The sequence below is a fragment of the Cibotium barometz genome, chromosome 27 (assembly GCF_041138505.1).
Source record: "Cibotium barometz isolate CiBa-2024 chromosome 27, ASM4113850v1, whole genome shotgun sequence".
Lineage (NCBI taxonomy): Eukaryota > Viridiplantae > Streptophyta > Polypodiopsida > Cyatheales > Cibotiaceae > Cibotium > Cibotium barometz.
In genome coordinates this window covers 52,285,651-52,306,710 of record NC_141072.1, presented here as the reverse complement: position 1 = coordinate 52,306,710, position 21,060 = coordinate 52,285,651, and the positions used below count along the sequence as shown (strand labels likewise).

General features: G+C 42.9%; 1 protein-coding gene across 1 annotated transcript; it reads right to left on the bottom strand.

Moving 5' to 3' along the window:
• Positions 1-664: 664 nt before the first annotated feature.
• On the bottom strand, positions 665-1,715 carry LOC147623508 (small ribosomal subunit protein bTHXc-like). Its single transcript, XM_086821693.1, has 3 exons — positions 1,464-1,715; positions 1,306-1,370; positions 665-990 (listed from the first exon to the last, which is right to left on the bottom strand). The coding sequence occupies exons 1-3, from the start codon at positions 1,636-1,638 to the stop codon at positions 850-852; spliced, it is 381 nt and encodes a 126-aa protein (XP_086677819.1). The 5' UTR covers positions 1,639-1,715; the 3' UTR covers positions 665-849.
• Positions 1,716-21,060: the final 19,345 nt, after the last annotated feature.

Sequence of the window (21,060 nt, the reverse complement as noted above, 5' to 3'; positions counted from 1 at the left end):
CATGGCTAGAGAATTAATCCTGCATCTTACATTTAAATTCCTCTCTCTTTTAAGGTTTAATACCAAACTAGCAATATTCATGAGAGATGTATTCAGTTTATCAACCGCTTTTCTCATGATTTGGATTATAGAAAAAGTAATTCACCATGCTGTCACAATCACAAAGCAGCCTACTCATGATGTATGGTGCCTGTCTAATCTTCTAGAGCAGAGTACTCCATTTTAATACCACCAATATACACATACATAAATTATACAAATACTAAAACTATCTTCACCAATATTGTTCGAATAGCAATAGCACAGGAATTATACACTCAAAAGAGCAAATTAGCATTGCTCAGGGGCTTGATCGATGTGTGAACTTTAAGACAGACTTGGCAAACAATAAACTAGCACATGCCTTTACAGATTTTAAATGCCACCATTATGGTTTTATACAGCACACAAGAATGTCCCACTACACCTGTTTGACCACCATACACAAACATTTAGGTGCTTCAGTGTTTTAGATAACCAGCGATTCCTCCAAGAGCTCGAAATGCTATTTCGGCGCATTTCTTTCTTTGCAAGATGTTGGAGGTGCAGAAAACTTCCATTGGACCATCCGTATAATTCACAAAGGAGAATAATCTAAACAATTAAACTTTCAGATGATCCAAGCAAATTAAAGTGTTTGCTAGATTAAAACCATGACATACACTAAAAGGAGATGAAACAGCATGTTCCCCATTTACCTCCTCATACCCTCTTTACAATGATACAAAAATGGCATCTCAAATAGCATAAGGACCTCGATAAGAGCTTTTATGGCACATCTTTAAAAATATCCTTGCCACAGTCTATGACTTAAACCTTTTTGTTAAACAGATTGTCGTCTATGATGATATCGATGAATTCACCATCATCCAAGGGATCCTTCTTTGGTGGCCTGGGAGGCAAGGGAGCCATAGGCAGGCCTTTACTCTTGTTGGCATTTCTAGGTCTTGACTGTTGCATTCACAAAGAAAACCAGGCATACAGAGATATGATTACAACACAGAACAAGAAAGCCTTGCTTGAAAGATTAGCCTACAAAACACATAACATGGTTCATAGTACCAAACTAAACCGTAGATACCCTAGCACGGAAAACACCGAAATCTAGCACAGAGGCCCTAGCACAGGAAACATGGAAACCATAGCATAGAGAACACAGAAAACCTAGTACAGAAGACGCACAGAAAACTCACAAATTCTAGCATAGTGAACACAGAAACCATGGCACAGAAACAAGCGGAAACCCTAGGAGGATTATGTGCGTACATTGCCGTACGAGTGCCTGAACCGTTTTCCTTTGGCCGTTCGCTTGTCCCCTCGTCCGCACACAACTGCAGAAAAGAAAGATCGAAGCAGGCAAGGTATATCAAGCGCAAGGAACAACAGGGGCAGGGATTCCTTTCTTCACGAGATACACCATGTACCTGAGGGGTAGACGGAGAGCGAAGGTAGAAACGATTGGAGGGAGAATGTGTCGACGCAGGCAGATGATGGTCCCAAAGACGGAGATGATGCGCAGAGCGTCCGGCTGAAGCCCACCATGGAAAGGGCAGCGGGAGCTGCAGAGAAAGCCATGACCGATGTAGCCGCTGCCGCCATTCTCGACACTGGTTGTGGATGAGCCACTATCTAAAGAGAGCACGCTTGTTTATCGTTCATTTCTATCCTAAAATTACCCCCCCTTTCAACGTTCTTGAATTCTCCTCGGTTCATGGTTCCAAGTATCTTCTTATCATCACTGAATTTGGAAATTTGCAAGGCTTTTTTTGGGGACCAATAATATATATATCATTTAAAAAAAGAGAAAATTTTACATAGCATTCTTCCGAGCGCCACAGTCAGCCTTCAACAACATAATAGTCAACCACCATTAAGCAAGCTACACACCAAATCCCATCTATCATCCTCAGAAACAAAAGAAGACTCACCCCAAGATAATTGGTACTCAAGAAAAATACACGCCTCAACCAAAGCTTCAATTGAGCAGCCCTTAGGAGCTTGTTTTTCCAAAACCTCACCCTTCACCTCCCCTTTCTGAAACCAGATTTTGACTGTTGGTCTAGTCCCCACTGGATTCTCAATAAATGCCACAAGATATAACTTGCTTGCTTGACCTTGTTATACCATCTCTTTGTTCTAGGTCCATACTTAGTTGGCTTAGTCTTCACCCTCTGCTTTCTGAGACCCTGCAAATCAATACACCAAAACATTAGGCATAACCCAGTATGTCTGCAAGTGACCCCACATGGAGAAGGCTCAGATGATAGCAAACTGCAGAGACTAAATCAACTAAAACAATTCAGCCCCACTCATTTTATTAACCAGGCATATAGACCAGCACATACAAATACATTTATGCATCAATCCACTAACATCAATTCCTGTATCACAAGCTTTTTGAAACACAATGCAGTTTCTGGAATTCTAGATTTCCCATAAACAATAGCACCTGATAATATAAAGATCACATCAACATGTCCATCATTAGTTGTCCATCTTCCAAACAGCCAATCCTCCCATTGACCTTGCACCTCTAAACAGCTATGGACCCATTTCCTAATCTTAACCCAGGCTCCCCTAATAGCAGGGCAATCCCAAAATGTATGCTTCCCATCTTCCAAGGCAATCCTACATCTAGGGCAACATCCACTTGTGAAGTTCCTCTAAACCAATTTAGAGCCAATGGGCAGAGCTCCCATCATACTGACTCTCCACAAAAAAACTTGAGATTTAGTAGGTATTTTTATTTCCCATATTTCCTTCCGCTTCCTTCTCCAACAATTAGAGCTCCAATTCACTTTCCATACCCTGTTACAGTAAATGACATTGTTTTCACTTACTCTCAAAGCACTGTATAGAACTCTGGTTGTTTGTCTGTCCAGCTTAGAACCATTAACCAGGACCAATCCCTAATCCCTAATCCAACAAGTTTCATCCACTACAGTGGATGCCCAGCCTTTCTACACCTCTTCCAACTTACCTAATTTAAAAGCTTCACTTCACATTCTCCAAACAAACTCCTTAAGAGAGGGCTAAAAACTCCATAGATAGTCCATCCCAGCAGCCAAGAGACTTCTCTCTCCCCAATCTTAGGAGGGCCTCCCAACGTTCCTCCATTTCAATATCCCTTTCTAGACATTTAGCTCTATCAGAATCCAGACTCTTATTAACCTGTTCCAAAATCTTGGATTCACCTTACAGATCCTCCTAGACTGAGAGTTACACCTAAGTGCTCCACCCATTTCTTGGCTATCAATCTCATCCCTTTCAGCTCCACCCATTTCTTGGCTATCAATCTCATCCCTTTCAGCTCCTACCCATTATCATCCAAAATCCTACCTACAACCTCCTTGCCTCTCAACTTTTCAGGTAACTTAAACACATACCCATCAGGTCTCCTTTTTTTGGTGAAGGTTTTCCATTTGTACCTAGCCTCCTCCTTCTTGGAGTGTTTCTCATCTTCACTTTTGAGCCCAGCTTGGCACTTAAAATACCAGCTTGTCTTTTTAGCAGTTAATTTCCCCACCTGCCTCTTCTTCTAAAGAGATCCCAATAGTTCACCCCATCTCTTTCTTTCATGTCTACCTTCCTCGACCCTTAGCTTCCCAACCCCCCTAATTATGCCCTGCATTTCATTAGCAAGACCCTTACATATAGCCTCTTCATTTGAGTCTCTCTATGGCTTCCTTAGTTTGACTAATAAACAAATCATCCTTTAAAAGTAGATTATTAACCCTTAGTTTCCTAGTGGGAAACCTATTCAGTTCAGCTTCTTCTCCTTGAAGCACATGCCATCCCCACTTACGGGGCATATGATCAAACAAAGCAGTGTTAGAGAGTTAATGGAAATTTAAAAAGTATGAGGTACCCAAGTGGCTTGTTGGTTGAAGAAAACCCTGTCAATCCTAGAAGAGGACCCAAAGTATTGTAAGCTAAAATAAGTATGTCCCAGGTCTGAGCTCCAATCTCCCATCTCCCAACCATCCCCCTTAGGCCTAGCTTATGTCTCAAACCTTCCCATTTCATCTTTTCATGACCCATCAACACAGTGCTCCCCCCCCCACCTATCCCTTTGTTTCTCTACCATATTGAAGTCCCCCATGAGAATGCAATGCCCATAGCAATTTAAATTAGCTATCCATTCCCACATCCCACTCCTTACCTTATGGTTGAGCTCCATGTAGGTTAATTATCCAAATCTTCTATCCTTCCAAAATAATCTCTACTACCAAAATCCTCCCATTAGGATGGTTGGCTATGATAATAGGGCATAAGCTATTTTTAACAATAATCATGACACAACTAAACCCACCATTCACCCCCCCCATACAAAACAGTCCAGTCCTTAAACTTGTCTTTCTCAAAACTTTAGACCCAAAAAGATTATGTTCCTGAATGGCTAAAATAGACAAATCCCAATCCTTAATCAGACTCCAAAAAACAACACTCTTCTTTTTATCTTTAATTCCCTTAATATTCCACGAGCACCCACTGACTTTGATAGTAGAACTCATGAGAGGGCAGTCTTGGGAACCATATCTACCTCTTCTCCACTACCCCCTTGATCCCCTTCCCCTTCCAAGCTTCCTCAACCTGCCAATTAAATTTTTGAACTGATGAAGTCCCACTATCATCTTTCCCTAATGGGTTAAAAGGATTAGAGAACATCACTGGGTTTTAAGTGCGAGATTATTTACACCTTTGGTTATTCCCAACACCACCCCCACTTGCCTTTTTTTGGCCTCATCTTTAGCCTATCACAAACTCATTTTCACCTTTACTATTTTCCACCCACCTCTCCACCAGAGTCCCCCATATTTTCTTCAATATTTTTACGCTTATCCTCTATCCCTTTACACTCACCACCTTCCATTTCCCCATTTTTCATCTCTCCCCCTTAACTTATCCTTGCTTTCAGCCTCTACTCTCACCAAACTCCCTTTTAGCAAAGTTTCTAGCGATATGCCCGAACCCCCCACATTTAAAGCATGCACCGAGAAAAGGACCAAATTTCAACATCAACTCCATCTCACCTAAGTCACCTAAGTCTACCTCTACAAATTTAGGAGTTTCAACTGCTCTATTCCATGCAATACAAAAATTGTTGCCTTGCCGACGATTTCCCTCTTCATCCTTAGGTAAATAAAGCACCACGACAATCGCACAGGCAATCTGCCTCAAAGCAGGATGAAGCCAAGGGCCAAACCTACAATTTCAACCCACATAGGGTAGGACTTAGCCAAACTTCTATTAACATCAAAGAAGGGATCAAAAGGAATCACATGCATCAACGTGTGATCCATGAACATGGGAGCTCTAGCAAAGAGTTCCAGAATAGCTTGCGCCTTGGTAAACAAAACGTTAAAGAAACCTTTACCTGAATAAAAAACCTTAGATACCACACTACCATGAAAAACATCATCTAGAAACCATCTCACTACCTTAGCTTTCAATGGGATCCTACCTTAACAATAGACAATCACACTACATAGAGAAAACAAATCAATTTGGCTCCGCACCAGATCAGGGACACTTGCAAACATACCTTCTCTCCTCTGGTTAGCGGTTTCTGAGCATGTGTAATGAGCCTCTCGACTACTCTCTCAGGCGAATACTTCTTGTGGTCCCCTCCCTCATCCTCTATTGCACGCGCCCCCTCTTCATCTCATCAGACTCTCCATCCCCCCTAGACCCCCCAACCATTATCTCCTTCATCCGGGTGATGCTCCCAGAGGCAATCCATGCATATAGCCCATCACCTTTCACTAGGTATGGGGGCATGCACAAGCACATGTGAGAGGGCCCCCCATTCCCCCACGTGTTTCAATGATATTAAGATTGAAGTCCTTCTACATCCTCCACGCCTTCTTCTAAGCCACATCTTTTTATTTGTCTATGTGGCTATCTTCTACTAATCCAAAATTGTTGCTCCAAGCTTCTTGCACCTTGAGAGAGAGAGAAAGTAACATAGACCCTCACCCTCTTCCTCCATAGGCGATGTGAGGCGACTGCAAGGCTTTTATTTGCATTCTCTCTCTCTCTCTCTCTCTCTCTCTCTCTCTCTCTCTCTCTCTCTCTCTCTCTCTCTCTCTCTCTCTCTCTCTCTCTCTCATATACAGTTGCCATCGCATCGCCTATGGAAGATGGTGAGGGTCTCTGTTGCCTTTCTCCCTCTCTCAAGGTGCAAGAAGCTTGGAGCAACAATTTTGGATTAGTAGAAGATAGCCACATAGACAAATAAAAAGATGTGGCTTGGAAGGTGATGTAGAGGTACTTAAATCAAAATATCATTGAAACATGCTTGCCCCCATCACTTCATCTTCAAGCTTGGATAAGAAACTCCTAGTTGAAGTTTCTTATCCAATCTTGAAGATGATTTGTTGATAAGCATAGCCTTATGGAAAAATTGTTGCACAAGAGGACTCAGGCCAAGCATCATCAAGAACACAAAATAAATGTACTCATGTACTCTCCTTCTGGTAAAGCTTCTCTCTTTATATAAAGTCTCCACAAATATGTCATGCCTTCAGCCTTTGAGCTTTCAATATTTACAAATGTAGCCCAAGAAATTATCATGAAGATTTTAGAAACTTTGTCTCACATGCTTGCTCAAATACTACACTTTAGAAAATCTGTCTCACATGAACTAAGTATGTTATGCCTTTAGCCTTTGAGATTTGAATATGGCCCAAGAAATTGTTATGGAGATGTGTGTGCAAAAAATGATGGATCAATGGTTTCACCTTTAGATGACATTGAGATTTTAATATTTACAAATGTGGCCCAAGAAATTGTTATGGAGATGTGTGTGCAACAAATGATGGATCAATGGTGTCACCTTTAGATAACATTGAGCTACAAGAAATGTTGTAACTTGGCTCACATACACTAATAATATCATGCCTTTAGCCTTCAAGCTTCCAACATTTACAAATGTGGCGCAAGAAATTTTAATGAAGATGTGTGCATAGCAAATAATGGATTTATGGTTTCACCTTCAAGCTTTCAACATTTACAAATGTGGCCCAAGAAATTGTCACACTGAAGATGTGTGTGGATCGATGGTTTCACCTTTATATGAAAGTGAGCTACAAGAAATGTTGTCACCACCACTAGCTCAAAGAGAAGAAGGTGAGCTTGACTAGTTTTCTTGTGTTTTCTATGTGCAATCTTAATTCTTATTGATCACATATGTGTTGACATCTAAAGGAGAGACACAATGGATGGACCTAGTGGCCTTGAGTCTCTGTTATAGCATAGGTGAAGATATCCATTTTTTCATAGTGTTCTATCTACAACCATGTAATTTCAAGAAGTTATGCACTAGCCCTAGTTTTGGTGTGGATCTTGTGAACAAAATGAGACAATGTGGCAACTTCTTCTCCTCCTTCTCTATCTCCATCTCCATCTCTCCTTTGTCTTCTTCTTCTCCTTATTTGTCTCCATCTTCATCTCTCCCCCATTATCTCACTCACATTGGCAATGAGGTTAAGATTGAGCTTTCCATAGATCTCTCCCCATTCTCTCACTCACATTGGCATTGAGGTTAAGATTGAGCTTTCCATAGATCTCTCCCCATTCTCTCACTCACATTGGCATTGAGGTTGAGATTGAGCTTTCCAAGATCTCTCTCTCTCTTTGCTCACTACCCAAGTGCTAGTCTCCCTTGTTATGACACTAAGGAAGGCAATTAGCTTCTCCACAAGGGAGGGCTATTCTACCACGAATGGCTAAGGGTGCAAACTAGTAAAGACCCTTACATTCTTCACTTCTTTTGTCCCATCATGCAAGGTTCACATGTTCCCAAAACGGTGAACATCTTTAGTGCCGCTTCCGGTAACGTAGGACTCCCTTGCTATACTTAATAATTGGTGTTTTGTCATTTCCTGCAAATCCATCTGTTTGTTTGATCTAACTTGTTTGATTTGTTATTTTCTAGTGTTTTGATGGAGCTATGAGAATGAAAACTTTGGAGCATTCCTTCAAGATCAAGATTCAAGGATGCAAGTAGGTTTTCCGACTTGTTCTCTTTGATTCAAGCTTATTCCTTCTTACACTATTGTATTTTTTTTAATTTTTTAGGCATTTAGAATTTAATCAAGCCATTAGTCTTTGTTAAACACAATTAGGTTACATTGAGTAGATCATTATGAAGGTTAAGCATAGATTAAGTTACATTGAGCAGATCATTATGAAGGTTAAGCATAGATTAAGTTACATTGAGCAGATCATTATGAAGGTTAAGAATAGATTAGGTTACATTGAGCAAATCATTATGAAGGTTACATTGTGTTTGTTAAACACAATTAGGTTACATTGAGCATATCATTATGAAGGTTAAGAATAAATTAAGTATCCTATTAAAGCAAATTATGCACCATTAATCAAGAATTAAGAAGGTTAGGAATAGATTAAGTATCCTATCAAAGAAAATTATGCACCATTAAGCAGAGAGCAAAAATCTAGCTTTTTTGGCCAAAATAGTGGAAACTACTCTCCGATCGAGCTATGTACATGCCCTCGGGCTTGCGTATGTATAGTCTCCTATAAGAATGGATGCACTATGCCTGATAGTGACATCTAACTAAGGATGAAATTCAATTTACTCATTAAGGAGAATCCTTGAAATTATTGATTCTTTCAAGACACAATCAACATTTCTTGACACATCATGTGGCCTCAAGACTGAAATGATAGGTGATAGAGCTGCCAATGTGATGTACTATGCTTGATAGTGACATTTGACTAAGGATGAAATCTAATTTACTCATTAAGGAGAATCCTTGAAATTCTTTATTCTTTCATATATGGCCATTAAAGCCACAACGACCATTTCTTGACACATCATGTGGCCTCAAGACCAAAATGATTGGTGATAGAGTTGCCAATGTGATGAATGTACATATGTTCTCTAATAAAAATAGCCATACACATACCTCTATGAAAATGTACTTTTGCACAAGAAACTACAACTAGGAACACACATCCCTTCATCAAAAGAGTGCCAACGTGCCCATCCGGCCTACAAACTCCATCCGTGAACCCTCATTCCATGACTTGCCCATGCACGTACCTACACACTTTTGTGCTCACATACCTACACACTTCCTTATGCACAATGTTAACCACACTGGTTAACATCTTTTTTCAAGTGTGGCTGTGCTTCTTTTAATCCATTGTTATGTAACAAAGAGTTCTGTGAAGAGCCTTGCAAACATTGGGGTCAAGCTCTTCATCTTCAGAGAGAGGGTCTGGCTGACGGCCACGGTTTCCTCGTCTCATGATTCTGCCAAAAATGATATATTATTAAATTTTTATTTTGATATCGTCCATGAGATCCTAAGACTTAAGAGGTTTGAAAAATAATTTCTTAAACAAGATGAATGATCTTATTGGAGATCTATGACATGTTCGATAATAACAGATTTTGCTTTATTAGTTTGTCCATAAACAATCACTTATACAACAGGGAATTTTTCTCTGCAAAACATTTCTTTATTTATATAAAAGTTGCAATATGTACATAGAGCAGCTCGGCTCCAGAAGTCAAAATCTCCTTGGGAGATGCATAAGACGACGGTACTGGGCTATATACATGCCCTGATACAAATGTTCCCTTACTGCCGAGGGAGCTACTATCATCTCCTTAGGAATAAAGCGACTAAGGAGTCTATAGATTTGGCAGGAAAGTATGAAATTTCGAGGCCTGGAGTGATATAAAATGACACCATGTATCACTTTCAGCTTCATTAGAATCATGGCCAATGAGAGGTTCTACCTCAGCATCGCACGCTGGTCGCAAGAGGCATGGACATGTCTTGCTCGGCTCGTTTGAGTTGTAGCGGAAGAGATGAGATGCTCGAAGGCGAACGCAGTCATGTCTTGTATGGACTGGGTGAGGTCGGGAACACCAGATAAGTATGGAACTTCCATCTATAAAAATAATTCCGTTGATTAAAAATTCTTCATTAATGAAGCTCACAGAATGAAAATACAATATGTAAATGCTTTTTTTGAGTTTTTTTTTTCAATTTTTGATAAGAATTCGCTTATCCTTATTAGCTTTCAACAAAGCTCTGATACCAGCTGCTATGAGACCCCTGCCCCCTCCGCGGTTCCCCGATGTCGGAAGCGGCGTCGGCCTCCCGCGCTGTGCGTGGATCCACACTCGAGGCGTCGCCTGCGGATGTCCGGATGAGAGGCTAGCCCGGCGGTTTCTCCGAAATCGAGCCCAAAAAAACTCCCCTCGCTCACGGAAGGCACGAGAGATTCCGCCATGGAAAAATCTTCTAACGGGGGAATTACTCTAACGAGTCAAAGTCTTAACTAGTTAAACTGATCTGGATGCTTCTACAAATGTAGATTCTGCAAATGTTGTGCAGGATACAGAATGGGCGTTTAGCGTGTATTGCCAGTATGACCCATCTGTACATTGGCAATTTCTGTTGACTCTCATGTTTGGTATTTTGACAGTGGTGCTACAAAGCACATTACCTCGCATCGTGATATGTTCACTTCTCTTGAGGCTGTCCCTAATGGGAATACTGTCACATGTGCCAATAATGCTTCTTACCCAGTGAAGGGCATTGGTAAAATTATGCTTACTGCTGCAAATGGCAGCGCTTTCACGCTTTCAGATGCTTTGTATGTGCCAGGGATAAAGAAGAATCTATTGTCTGTCTTTGCGCTTGCTAGACTTGGACTTATAGTCAAATTTGTGGATGACAGATGTACTGTTCATGATTTGACTTCTGGTGATACAATTATTGTATCTGGCACCTTGTTTCGTGGGCTGTATAGGCTCAATTCTTATGACAAGTGTGTGGAAGATTCAACAAATGCATTTTCTGATGAAAAGACGGTTTCAGATGCAAAACTATGGCATGCTCGTTTTGGTCATCTGAACTTTGCTAGTTTGCTGTGTTTACAGAAATTTGATATGGTTGCTTCATTGCCCCCTCTTGAGGCACCATTGAAACATGTTTGTGAAGGCTGTATTTTGGGCAAAATGCAGCGTTCTGCGTTTCCAAAAGATGGTTCTGTGCGGGCCACTCGCAAATTGCAACTTGTACATAGTGATGTATGTGGGCCTATGCAAACTCTGTCATTTGGTAAACACTTGTACTTCGTGACTTTCATTGATGATTACTCAAGGCATGCATGGGTATATCCACTAAAGGCAAAGTCCGAAGTGTTTTTGTGCTTCAAACAGTTTTTGCTTCTGGTTGAAAATGTATCCAATTGTAATGTGGGCACTCTCCGTTCTGATCGAGGGGGGGAGTACATGTCTAAAGAGTTTGATGCATTTCTGGCTAGTCGTGGGATAAAACACCAATGTACAGTGCCGTATACCCCTCAGCAAAATGGTGTTGCTGAGAGGAAGAACAGGTCACTTATGGAGATGGCACGATGTATGGTCAAGAGCCAAGCTTTGCCACATGCGTTTTGGCTTGAGGCTATCATGTGTGCTGCATATGTACTCAACAGGTGTCCCACTAAGGCCTTGTAGTCTATTACTCCATATGAAGCTTGGCATGGCAGGAAGCCTTCTATTGGTCACTTGCGTGTCTTTGGTTGCTTGGCCTATGCTTTAGTGCCTATGCAACAACGCAGAAAATTAGATGATAAGGCTGTCAAATGCATTTTTGTTGGTTACAGTGCTGAGAGCAAGGGTTACAGATTGTATCATCCACAGTCAAAGTGTATCTTGATTAGTCGAGATGTTGTTTTTATGGAAGATGTTGTGCAACCTTTGTTATCATGTACCAAAGAGACAGGTGTGAGCTCACGCGATGTATTTGATACGTTGTTGCCTCTCTTTACAGGTGGGAATTCAAATGTAAGTCCTAATGAGGTAAATATTCAGCCTATGCAGATTTCAAACGACATCATAGATCAGCCTATTTCTGATGCAGATTTACATGATGTAATTCATGAGGATAGGGCTGAAAATAAGCAAGCTAGAGGGATGCCAAAATGGCTGGTGCAAACCTTGCGTGATAGTAAGATTGATGCACCTATGACTAGTACTTGTTCAGGTTTTCAGCATGCCTCTTATACATCAGATTGTTATGCTTTGGTTGTGTCTAGTATGTGTGAAGAGGAAGAACCTCTTTCATTTGATGAGGCACAAAATTTAGAAAATTGGTTGGCTGCAATGCAAAGTGAATATGATGCTATAATGAAGAATGGTACATGGTCTTTGTGTGATTTGCATATTGGTAAAAAGGCCATTGGATGTAAGTGGGTTTTTAAGTTGAAACGAAAGCCAGATGGCAGTGTTGATCACTATAAGGCTAGACTTGTTGCAAAGGGTTATGCTCAAGAAAAGGGCATTGATTTTGATGAGACCTTTGCTCCCACTTGTCGTATGACTACCATTCGTAGCATTTGTGCATTGGCAGCTCATAATGGTTGGAATGTACATCAGCTGGACATAAAGACTACGTTCTTGAATGGAAATTTGCATGAGGAGGTGTATGTATCGCAGCCTCGTGGTTTTGTTCAAAGAGGGCAGGAAAACAAAGTGTGCAGGTTGAAAAAGGCTTTATATGGTTTAAAGCAAGCTCCATGAGCTTGGTATGAAAAGATACATACATATTTGACTGCACATGGGTTTCAGAATAGTCCAACAGAAAGCACTTTGTATGTTAAATGTGTGGATGGTATACATCTAATCATTGCTCTCTATGTTGATGATATGCTGCTCACAGGATCAAATGAGAGTCATATTGCTGATTTTAAGGCTGATTTGAATGCCTCTTTTGAGATGTCAGATTTGGGGCATTTGCATCATTATTTGGGGATACAATTTAAGTAGTGTGATGGAGGTATTGCTTTGTGTCAGACAAAGTATATGTTAACCCATGGCGGACATTGCGACATACTATATTTTACGTCATTAATTTAAATATTCTGAGTCATGGGCCGGGCTTGTCGGCACCATATGTTAAGGATGAAGGGATTGGGTGATCGCCGATGAGAGGCGCACCTTGGATATCAGTAGGATAAGGGTTAGGGTCGGCCGGCCATGTATGGGCGCCCAAGTGTGAACGGCCAAGTCACCTATATGAGTCAAATGTAACCCTAAAATCCTTATTCTCATGTGTTGTGAATAGAAGAGTGCTCTTGCCTTATCTCCTTGTTTTCCTTCTCCTGCGTGTGTGAGAGAGAGAGAGAGAGAGAGTGAGAGAGCGATCGAGCGCACTGTGTAGCGGCACGGCGAGGCGGCGGAGAGGCGGTAGAGCGGCGACGGCGGCTCCTCCTTCACGGCTGCGACGCGGGAATCCTTCAAGGCAGCAGTTAAGCGGTGAGTGACACACCCTTTGGCATTCTGTCTGAGCTTCCTTCCCTGGTTGTATGCTTGTAGCCATTCGTGGCTCGCATACGGTGTCTGGCAAGTCCCCAGCTACGACCTGTGCGGCAAAAGCGCACATTTTTGGCGCCGCTGCCGGGGAGTTGCCCTGCACCAAGCTCCAGTTTGCAGCTCGGCTGCTGCGTGAAGTTTAATCTACACTATAGGAAAGGCGTCTGTGTTGCTGTTGAGGTGTTTCTGTGGTTTTCAATCTCTGTTTCTGCAATTTGTCTTCTGTATTCCTGTTTCTTTTGTTATATTTTCGCTCCGCGTGTGGGCGTACGTTCTGTTATCTGGTTTCTGCGTGTGAGAGGGATTTCTGAATCCCCAGATCTGTGCTGTGTGTGCGAACTGCGCCGCGGCCAAGGTTGAACCGTAAGGAAACCCTAGAAAACTTATCCCACAAAAAAAAACAGAAAATAAAAAATAAGAAAATTATAAAAAAGAAAAAAGAAAAAAGTAAATTTTATTTTTCAAAGAAAGAACCAAACATGTGGAGAGGAAAGCTTTTCTAATTGGAGAAAAAAAAATTTGAAAAGAAAGAACCCCAATTGACCCACGACCCCGGCCTCGGCCTCGGTCTCGGTCTCGGTCTTTTGATATATATATATAGGAGAGTGAGCCTCCATAGCTTTCTCTCAAGTGAGAGCTTATGGGAAGTCGTGCCCTATATGTAGCCCACTCCCCAAGGAGTAAAGTGAGCATGTGGGATAAAGCCCTCACCCTTTCCTCCACAAGCAAATAGGCTTTTGCCCCTTTCCCCCAAAGGAAACGGACTGTTTTGAGGACTACAAGAGCTCTGGATAGGCAAACACGGTGCTGTAAAGCACACTAGGACCCTTTAAACGATACGCTCGTTTCGAGCTATCACACGCCCTAGTCCAAGTTCGACCGTAAGTAAGGGGGTCAAAAACGGGTTAAAAACAACACAAAAACAAGTAAAAACGGGGTGCGAAACACCTAAGAAACCACTTGTGTGAGTTTCAAGGGTAGTTACCAACGCACGTAGGGTACCCACGTCACATGCATCTACGCTCTGGTCGGGTGCTAGAGCCTGAACCACTAGAAAGCGTTTCAGTCTACGCAGGCTCACACCATCCCTCCACGTTGGCATCTTGGCCTTCGGCTGGAACCCAAGGGAGTGCAACCCAAGATCCACGAATAGTGGATAGTGACTCATCCTCCGACTCAGAAGCCATGGAAGGGCACCCTACCAAGAACCCTGAGGAGACAAGCCAAAACATGCCAGTGTGGGCCCCACAGCCCGGATCTAGCATGTTTAGTCGTTTAATAGAGACCTTTAGTAGAGCTACACGCTCTGAGCATGCGACAAGCGAAGTAAATGAGGAAGGAGGGGTAGTAGATTCGCCATTCACATCTTATGTGGACCCTACCCTCCCAAAGAGTGTCCATGTGGATATTCTACCCACTTCGTTTAATGAGGGCCCTACTGAGCTACCACATTCCGATGCTCTTCCTAAAGTAGAGGTCCCTAGAAGCCAATCCATAAGAAGTGACATTGCGTCCACTTCAAGAGAACCGTTTGGCACACCAAGTCTAGATGGGATATTTCTCAATGAGAATTGGGAATATGATCTACACACAGAGACTCTAACGGACCTATACACGGGTTACACATACCATGTAGGTTGGTTAGAAGTCCTACGATCTACATCTAGCGCCACTAATCTAGAGGAGCAACAACACATGATATGTGAGGTGATTCATAGAATTATCCAAATTGAGAGGCAAAATAGGGGAGTGGACCTAGTTTCCACTGGCCCTATGAGGTTTTTGGATACGGGCAAGGCCAAACAACCAACCCTATCACAATTGGAGACTCCCTCGGTGAGTCCCATAGACCCTTCATATGTTGTTTCGCCTGGAGTCTCAATGCAGGTTGAGCCCACGAGCAGTAACTTTAGTTTTCCAACCTTGGCTCAACTTTCCATTAAGGAATCCGCAATGCCTACCCCAATGATGAGCATAGCTGAAAGTGCACCTGTTACCGCTGTAGTTAGTACGACACCGCTACCTAGTGGAACAGTACCTACAACAGTGCGTGCCAGTGCCTATCGACCCTACGTACCTATCGCTACTCATGCTCAGGTAGCTCCTACGCCTCTTAGTATGCCAATGGCGTATGCTCCACGATCACCTTATCATAACCATTATCCAAGGGGAGCTAGGCCTAGTCACATATCATATCCTACGTCATTTGCCAACTTACTCAGACCAACGCCAACTCCTATCAACCAGGCTATCCCAGAAGTGCCTCCACCAACTATGCCTGCTCACTTAGGTGATCTCGCAGCATTTGCTCAGACGATCGGACGATCCATTGCAGAAAACATGCGGGGTATGCCTGAGAGAGAACCTAGAAGCAAGGCGGTACAAGTGGCTAAGCTCACTCAAAACTTCAGTGGTAACGAGGATGTTAGGAAGCACATTGAAGTCTTTGAACACATGTGTGATTCCTTGGAAGAGCACAATGAGCTGCACAAGTGTAAAGCTTTAGGCTTAACCTTGAGTGGGAAGGCTGGAGATTGGTATCGAACCTTAAGGGTTGAAGAGCGCACTCACTACCCCACTCTCAAGAGACTGTTCTTGAAGGAATACATACGTGAGGGTGTGCTTTGGGGAGTAGCATCTCAACTCCAAAAAGCTGAACGCGAGAAAGGGGAGTCAGTGAGAGACTTTATAAGTCGATTGAAGCATCTAAATTCTCGCTGCACTCCCGATGAACGCTTCAATAACAACCAACTCCTCGATAGATTCATCCGAGGATTGCGCCACGAGGACATTTACAATGGCCTAGTCATTAGAGGTCTTACAACGTGGGAAGCAGTCACTGCCAATGCAATCCAGTTAGAAGACAACTTGATGATTGCAGGTAAAAAGGTGTCTTCAGAAACAAAATCCGTTAGTTCGCAAGTATCTGGGCACGAGCCAATGACGGTAAAACCAATTGCCAAGGAGCCCAAGATATCTGAAATGTCTGTGACCGACCTTACTAAGGCTCTCCAAGAATACTTTAGGGGTAATCGAGCTCCTCAGAATAGCCATATGTACCCAAGAAGAGAGCAACAATGGTGTTCGGTGTGCTTAGGACCACATAGCACGAGTGAATGTCCCACATTCAGAGTCAAATTCAATGGGAATTGCAATGCATGTGGTAAGTATGGCCATCAATCTAAAGATTGCCTAACACTTAAGCGAATGTTGGCAAACCAGGCACCACTAGCTTGGTCAAACACACCTCAAGTACCCGCGCTAATGCCTGCACAACCTATCGAGCAACCGTCACAGCACATAGTTCCAAGGAATCCGAATGTAGTCCAGTCTGTGCCGTTACCACCGCCAGTGCTAGGACCACAACCTCCACATCCAAGGATTACCCCAATAAACCAGATGGGTTGTGAGTCACATAGTGCATGTGGGGATTATGAAGAGGAGATAGACCCCACTGCTCCATACGGGATTGATACGTTTGAAATGATTCCCCAGTACTACATGGAGGATCATTTCGGGCAAGTCAAGCCTGTATATCAAGCGGCTGCTCTTGCCACAAGAGGGCAAAACCTTAATACCATGGCGAGGAGACCACCTCTTCAATGTTACGAGTGTGGTGGACCGCATCGTGTAGCGGAGTGCCCTAATAGGTTACAAAAGATCGCTACTCAGATGCAACCAAATCAAGGGAGCACATCGGGAATGCCGGTACTTACATGTAATCGTTGTGGCATAGATCATTTGATCGCTCAATGTCCACATAATCCTAATGCACCCAAGATTACGCCATTGAATTTGGTTGAGGTCACCAACCAAGCACGAAGAACCACACCCGTTGTACCCGCGAATGTAGTTACACGGTCAATGCTTCAAAATCAAAACTACATTCTTGAAGAGAGGGATACTGCATCAATCGCTCAGGCAAAGAAAAAGAAAACACGGCGAAAGAGATCGCTTAATGCCACAAGCTCCAAGCCCAGTTCAAAGACTAACATAGGGACAGGAGACGACCCCGTGTATATGAATGATCCTGAAGACGATTCTGATTCAATAGAAACCATGGGGACCAAAGCCACTACCTTAAGGGAGGAACCCACACGGGAGCTCAATGAAGGGGAATCAAGCGAGTACATAAATAAGGGAAAACAGAAGGAAACTTCCTCGGCCCCACAACCAAGTCAGTTAATGCCCTCTCGACCACCCAAACTGACTGAGACTCCCCAAGACAAGCCACGTGGGCCAAAAACCCTCAAGAAAAAGATTGGAACTTACCCAAACCCAGTTGAGGAGATTGAACAAGTACAACACTTAAGGGGTTTGGTGGAAGAAACACAAAGAGAACTAGAGCCAAACCCGAGAAAAGTCAAAATTTCAGACACAGTGTTTCCTACGCAAGTTCAGCCTCACCGGAACCATAAACCGTTAGCTATACCGAGTATCATTCGGGAAGAAAGTGAGGATAGGACATCCGAAAGTGGGCAAACACCCTTCTTGCTGGAAAGAATGTTTAGTGAGGGAATGCCTGACCCCATCGAAGAGGAAGTGATTCCATCTTCACCAGTCCCTAGTCAAGGGGCGATGTCTCGAAAAGTACCGTTGAATGTGTCCAAGCTAATGGATTTCATGTCCTCTGAGATCAGAACCACGATCATATCCAAATTATACGGAGATCCTGAGCTATTCTTAGCTCTTCGGGCATTTCTCAATGGAGAACTAAAGGCGGGACTACCACAATTTGCAAATATGGATAGACCCGACACGCTTCAAGATGAAGGAGAACATTGGGATCTACAACCCAACTTTGATGAAGATTCGGTCGTGGAAATACCTGTGAACAAGTTGGGACAGTACTTTGAAGGTGACGAATCTAATGCCACCCTCCCCATTACTACCAAGGGATTAACTCTAAAGGGAATCCTTGATGGTGGTGCTGGAGTGAGCATTGTGACTAAAAACTGTTGGGAATCTATGGGAAGGCCTCACCTCGAAGTCACAAACATAGTGGTTAAGATGGCAAACGGAACCATAGCTAAACCTATTGGAATGTTAAGGGACCTTAAGATCAAGGTCCTGGGATACAAGGTAAAACATACCTTCATTGTAATGGATTTCTCCAAGCATCCTATGTCATATCAAATGATCTTAGGACGTCCTTTCATGAGGGAAGCACAAATGGTGCATGACTGGTCGAAAAACCATGTCTACCTACAATTCCAGGACTCTGTCATTCGAGTTGATCTTGAGAATGGTCGTGCACATCCTTTAGGAAGCAAGGTTATCATTGATAATCGATCGGATACCACTATTCACTCCGCCCCATTAAGGTATTGCTATACATGCAAAAAAGAGACTGATGATGGGAAAGATTCTCCTTACATGGATGTCCTACCGGGTATGACTGAGTCGGATAACGTGGATTGGGTACACCTAGCGGCAACCATAGACACATGGGGAAATAGAGGCACAAGTTGGGTAACACCTGAGGGGCAAGATATGCCACCGTTAGTGCCAATAAACATGATAGGTGTTATGCACTTGACTCCTGATGGCGAGAACGTGGCAAACTCCACCGACACTGAAAGTAGCGAAGACTCTGACCAATGCAACTCTGAGTATGAATCTCAAGAAGAAACTGACCCTGAGCCTGATGGGGAAAATGAATCAAATATTCACCCAAAGGTGGAAGCAAGGTGCTCAAGGCCTAGGACAGTGACCTCTTGCAGTTCATCCGAAAGTGAAGATCGACCAAGTGAGTTCGAATCTGATAGAAACAAAAATCAAAAACTTGGTAAGAAGAAAACGAGACATAAGCGTCAACGCTATCGAGCTAAGGTACGAACTGCAATAAACAAGGAGCGATCCACTGCAGAATGGCTTAGTTATGTAGGAGCCATTGATGCTCATCGGAAGATAGCGGATAATTGGGGACAATACCTCCAAAGTGTCATGTGGTGTATTCCGCAACCTCATGACGTCGCCCAATTAGAAATCGAAGAGAAGCCAAAACTAAGTCGTACTGCAAGAAGGCGACAAAACCAAGAGTTGGCTCAGCAGCAAAAGGAAGCGGAATTGAAAGAAAAAAGTCTGGCACAACAGGAACCAGTAGACTTACACCCCGCACCCGAGCATTTCAAATCATTCACCACAGGGGAACGTAAAGTAGTCTACACAAAAGCCCAACGAACGCCTACCAATGGGAGTAGCGGTGTCTACGATGGCCCTGCGGTAGTTAAGGAGATAGACTTAGCAGATCCGGGTGAGGAGTCTAAACCAGTTTATATTGCTCAAGACCTCACCAAGGCGGAAGAAGCTGCACTTACGAAGCTTCTTAAAGAATTCAAGGACATATTTGCTTGGACATATCATGATATGAAGGGTGTTCCACCCTCGGTGGTGCAACACACGATTCCAATGATTAGCACTGCTAAACCAGTCCAGCAACGTCCCTACCCAATGAATCCTAAGTACGCAAAGATTGTACAAGAGGAAATTGAAAAGCTGGTAAAATGTGGATTCATATACCCAATTGAGCACTCAGAATGGGTTTCTCCGATAGTCATCGTGCCAAAGAAGAATGGGAAACTCAGAGTGTGCGTTGATCTCAAAAAGGTTAATGCAGCCACCAGAAGGGATCATTACCCCTTGCCATATTCTGAACATGTGCTTGAAAGAGTGGCAGGCAAGGAGGCATATAGCTTTTTAGATGGGTACTCGGGTTACAATCAGATCACAATTGCAGACGAGGACCAAGCTAAAACAGCATTTATCACGGAGTTTGGAGTGTTTGCCTTTCGCGTCATGGCTTTTGGCTTGACCAATGCACCTGCAACATTCCAACGATTGATAAACACGGCCTTTAAGGAATATCTAAGGGACTTCTGTGAAGCTTTCTTAGATGATCTTTGTGTTCATTCCTCTTGGGACGAGCACTTGATGTGTTTACGAAAAATATTTGAAAGGTGTAGATTATATCGCATCTCCTTGAATCCTTTCAAATGCCAATTCTGGGTTAAACACGGAGTTATCTTAGGGCATATAGTGTCCAAAAATGGGATTTCCACTGATGAGAGTAAAATCAAGGTCATTCTGGAATTACCCCCACCCACCAACTACAAGGGAGTCCAACGCTTTATGGGCCACGTTGGTTATTATCGAAGGTTTATTCTCTTCTTCGCCGAGATAGCTCGACCATTGTATAAGCTTCTCATCGAGTTTATTTGGACCGAAGAATGTGACCGTGCCTATGAGCTATTAAAGAAGGCCTTGGCGAGTGCTCCAATCTTGAGGATGCCTAACTGGGATTTACTCTTCCATGTGCATATTGATGCATCAAACTTTGCTATTGGGTGTGTGTTAACTCAACCTGGAGAACACAAGCTAGACTACCCCATTAGCTTTGCCAGTCGCCAGTTGAACGATGCTGAGATGAACTACACCACTACGGAGCGAGAAGGGTTGGCAATGATATATGCAGTAAGGAAATTTCGTTATTACCTCCTTGCCACCAAGTTTGTTTTCTATGTGGATCATCAAGCATTGTTGTATCTGGTAAACAAACCATGCTCCACAGGAAGAATCACACGATGGCTATTGATTCTTCTTGAGTTTGATTTCACGGTTGTTGTGAGACCTGGCAAGAAACATGTTATGGCTGA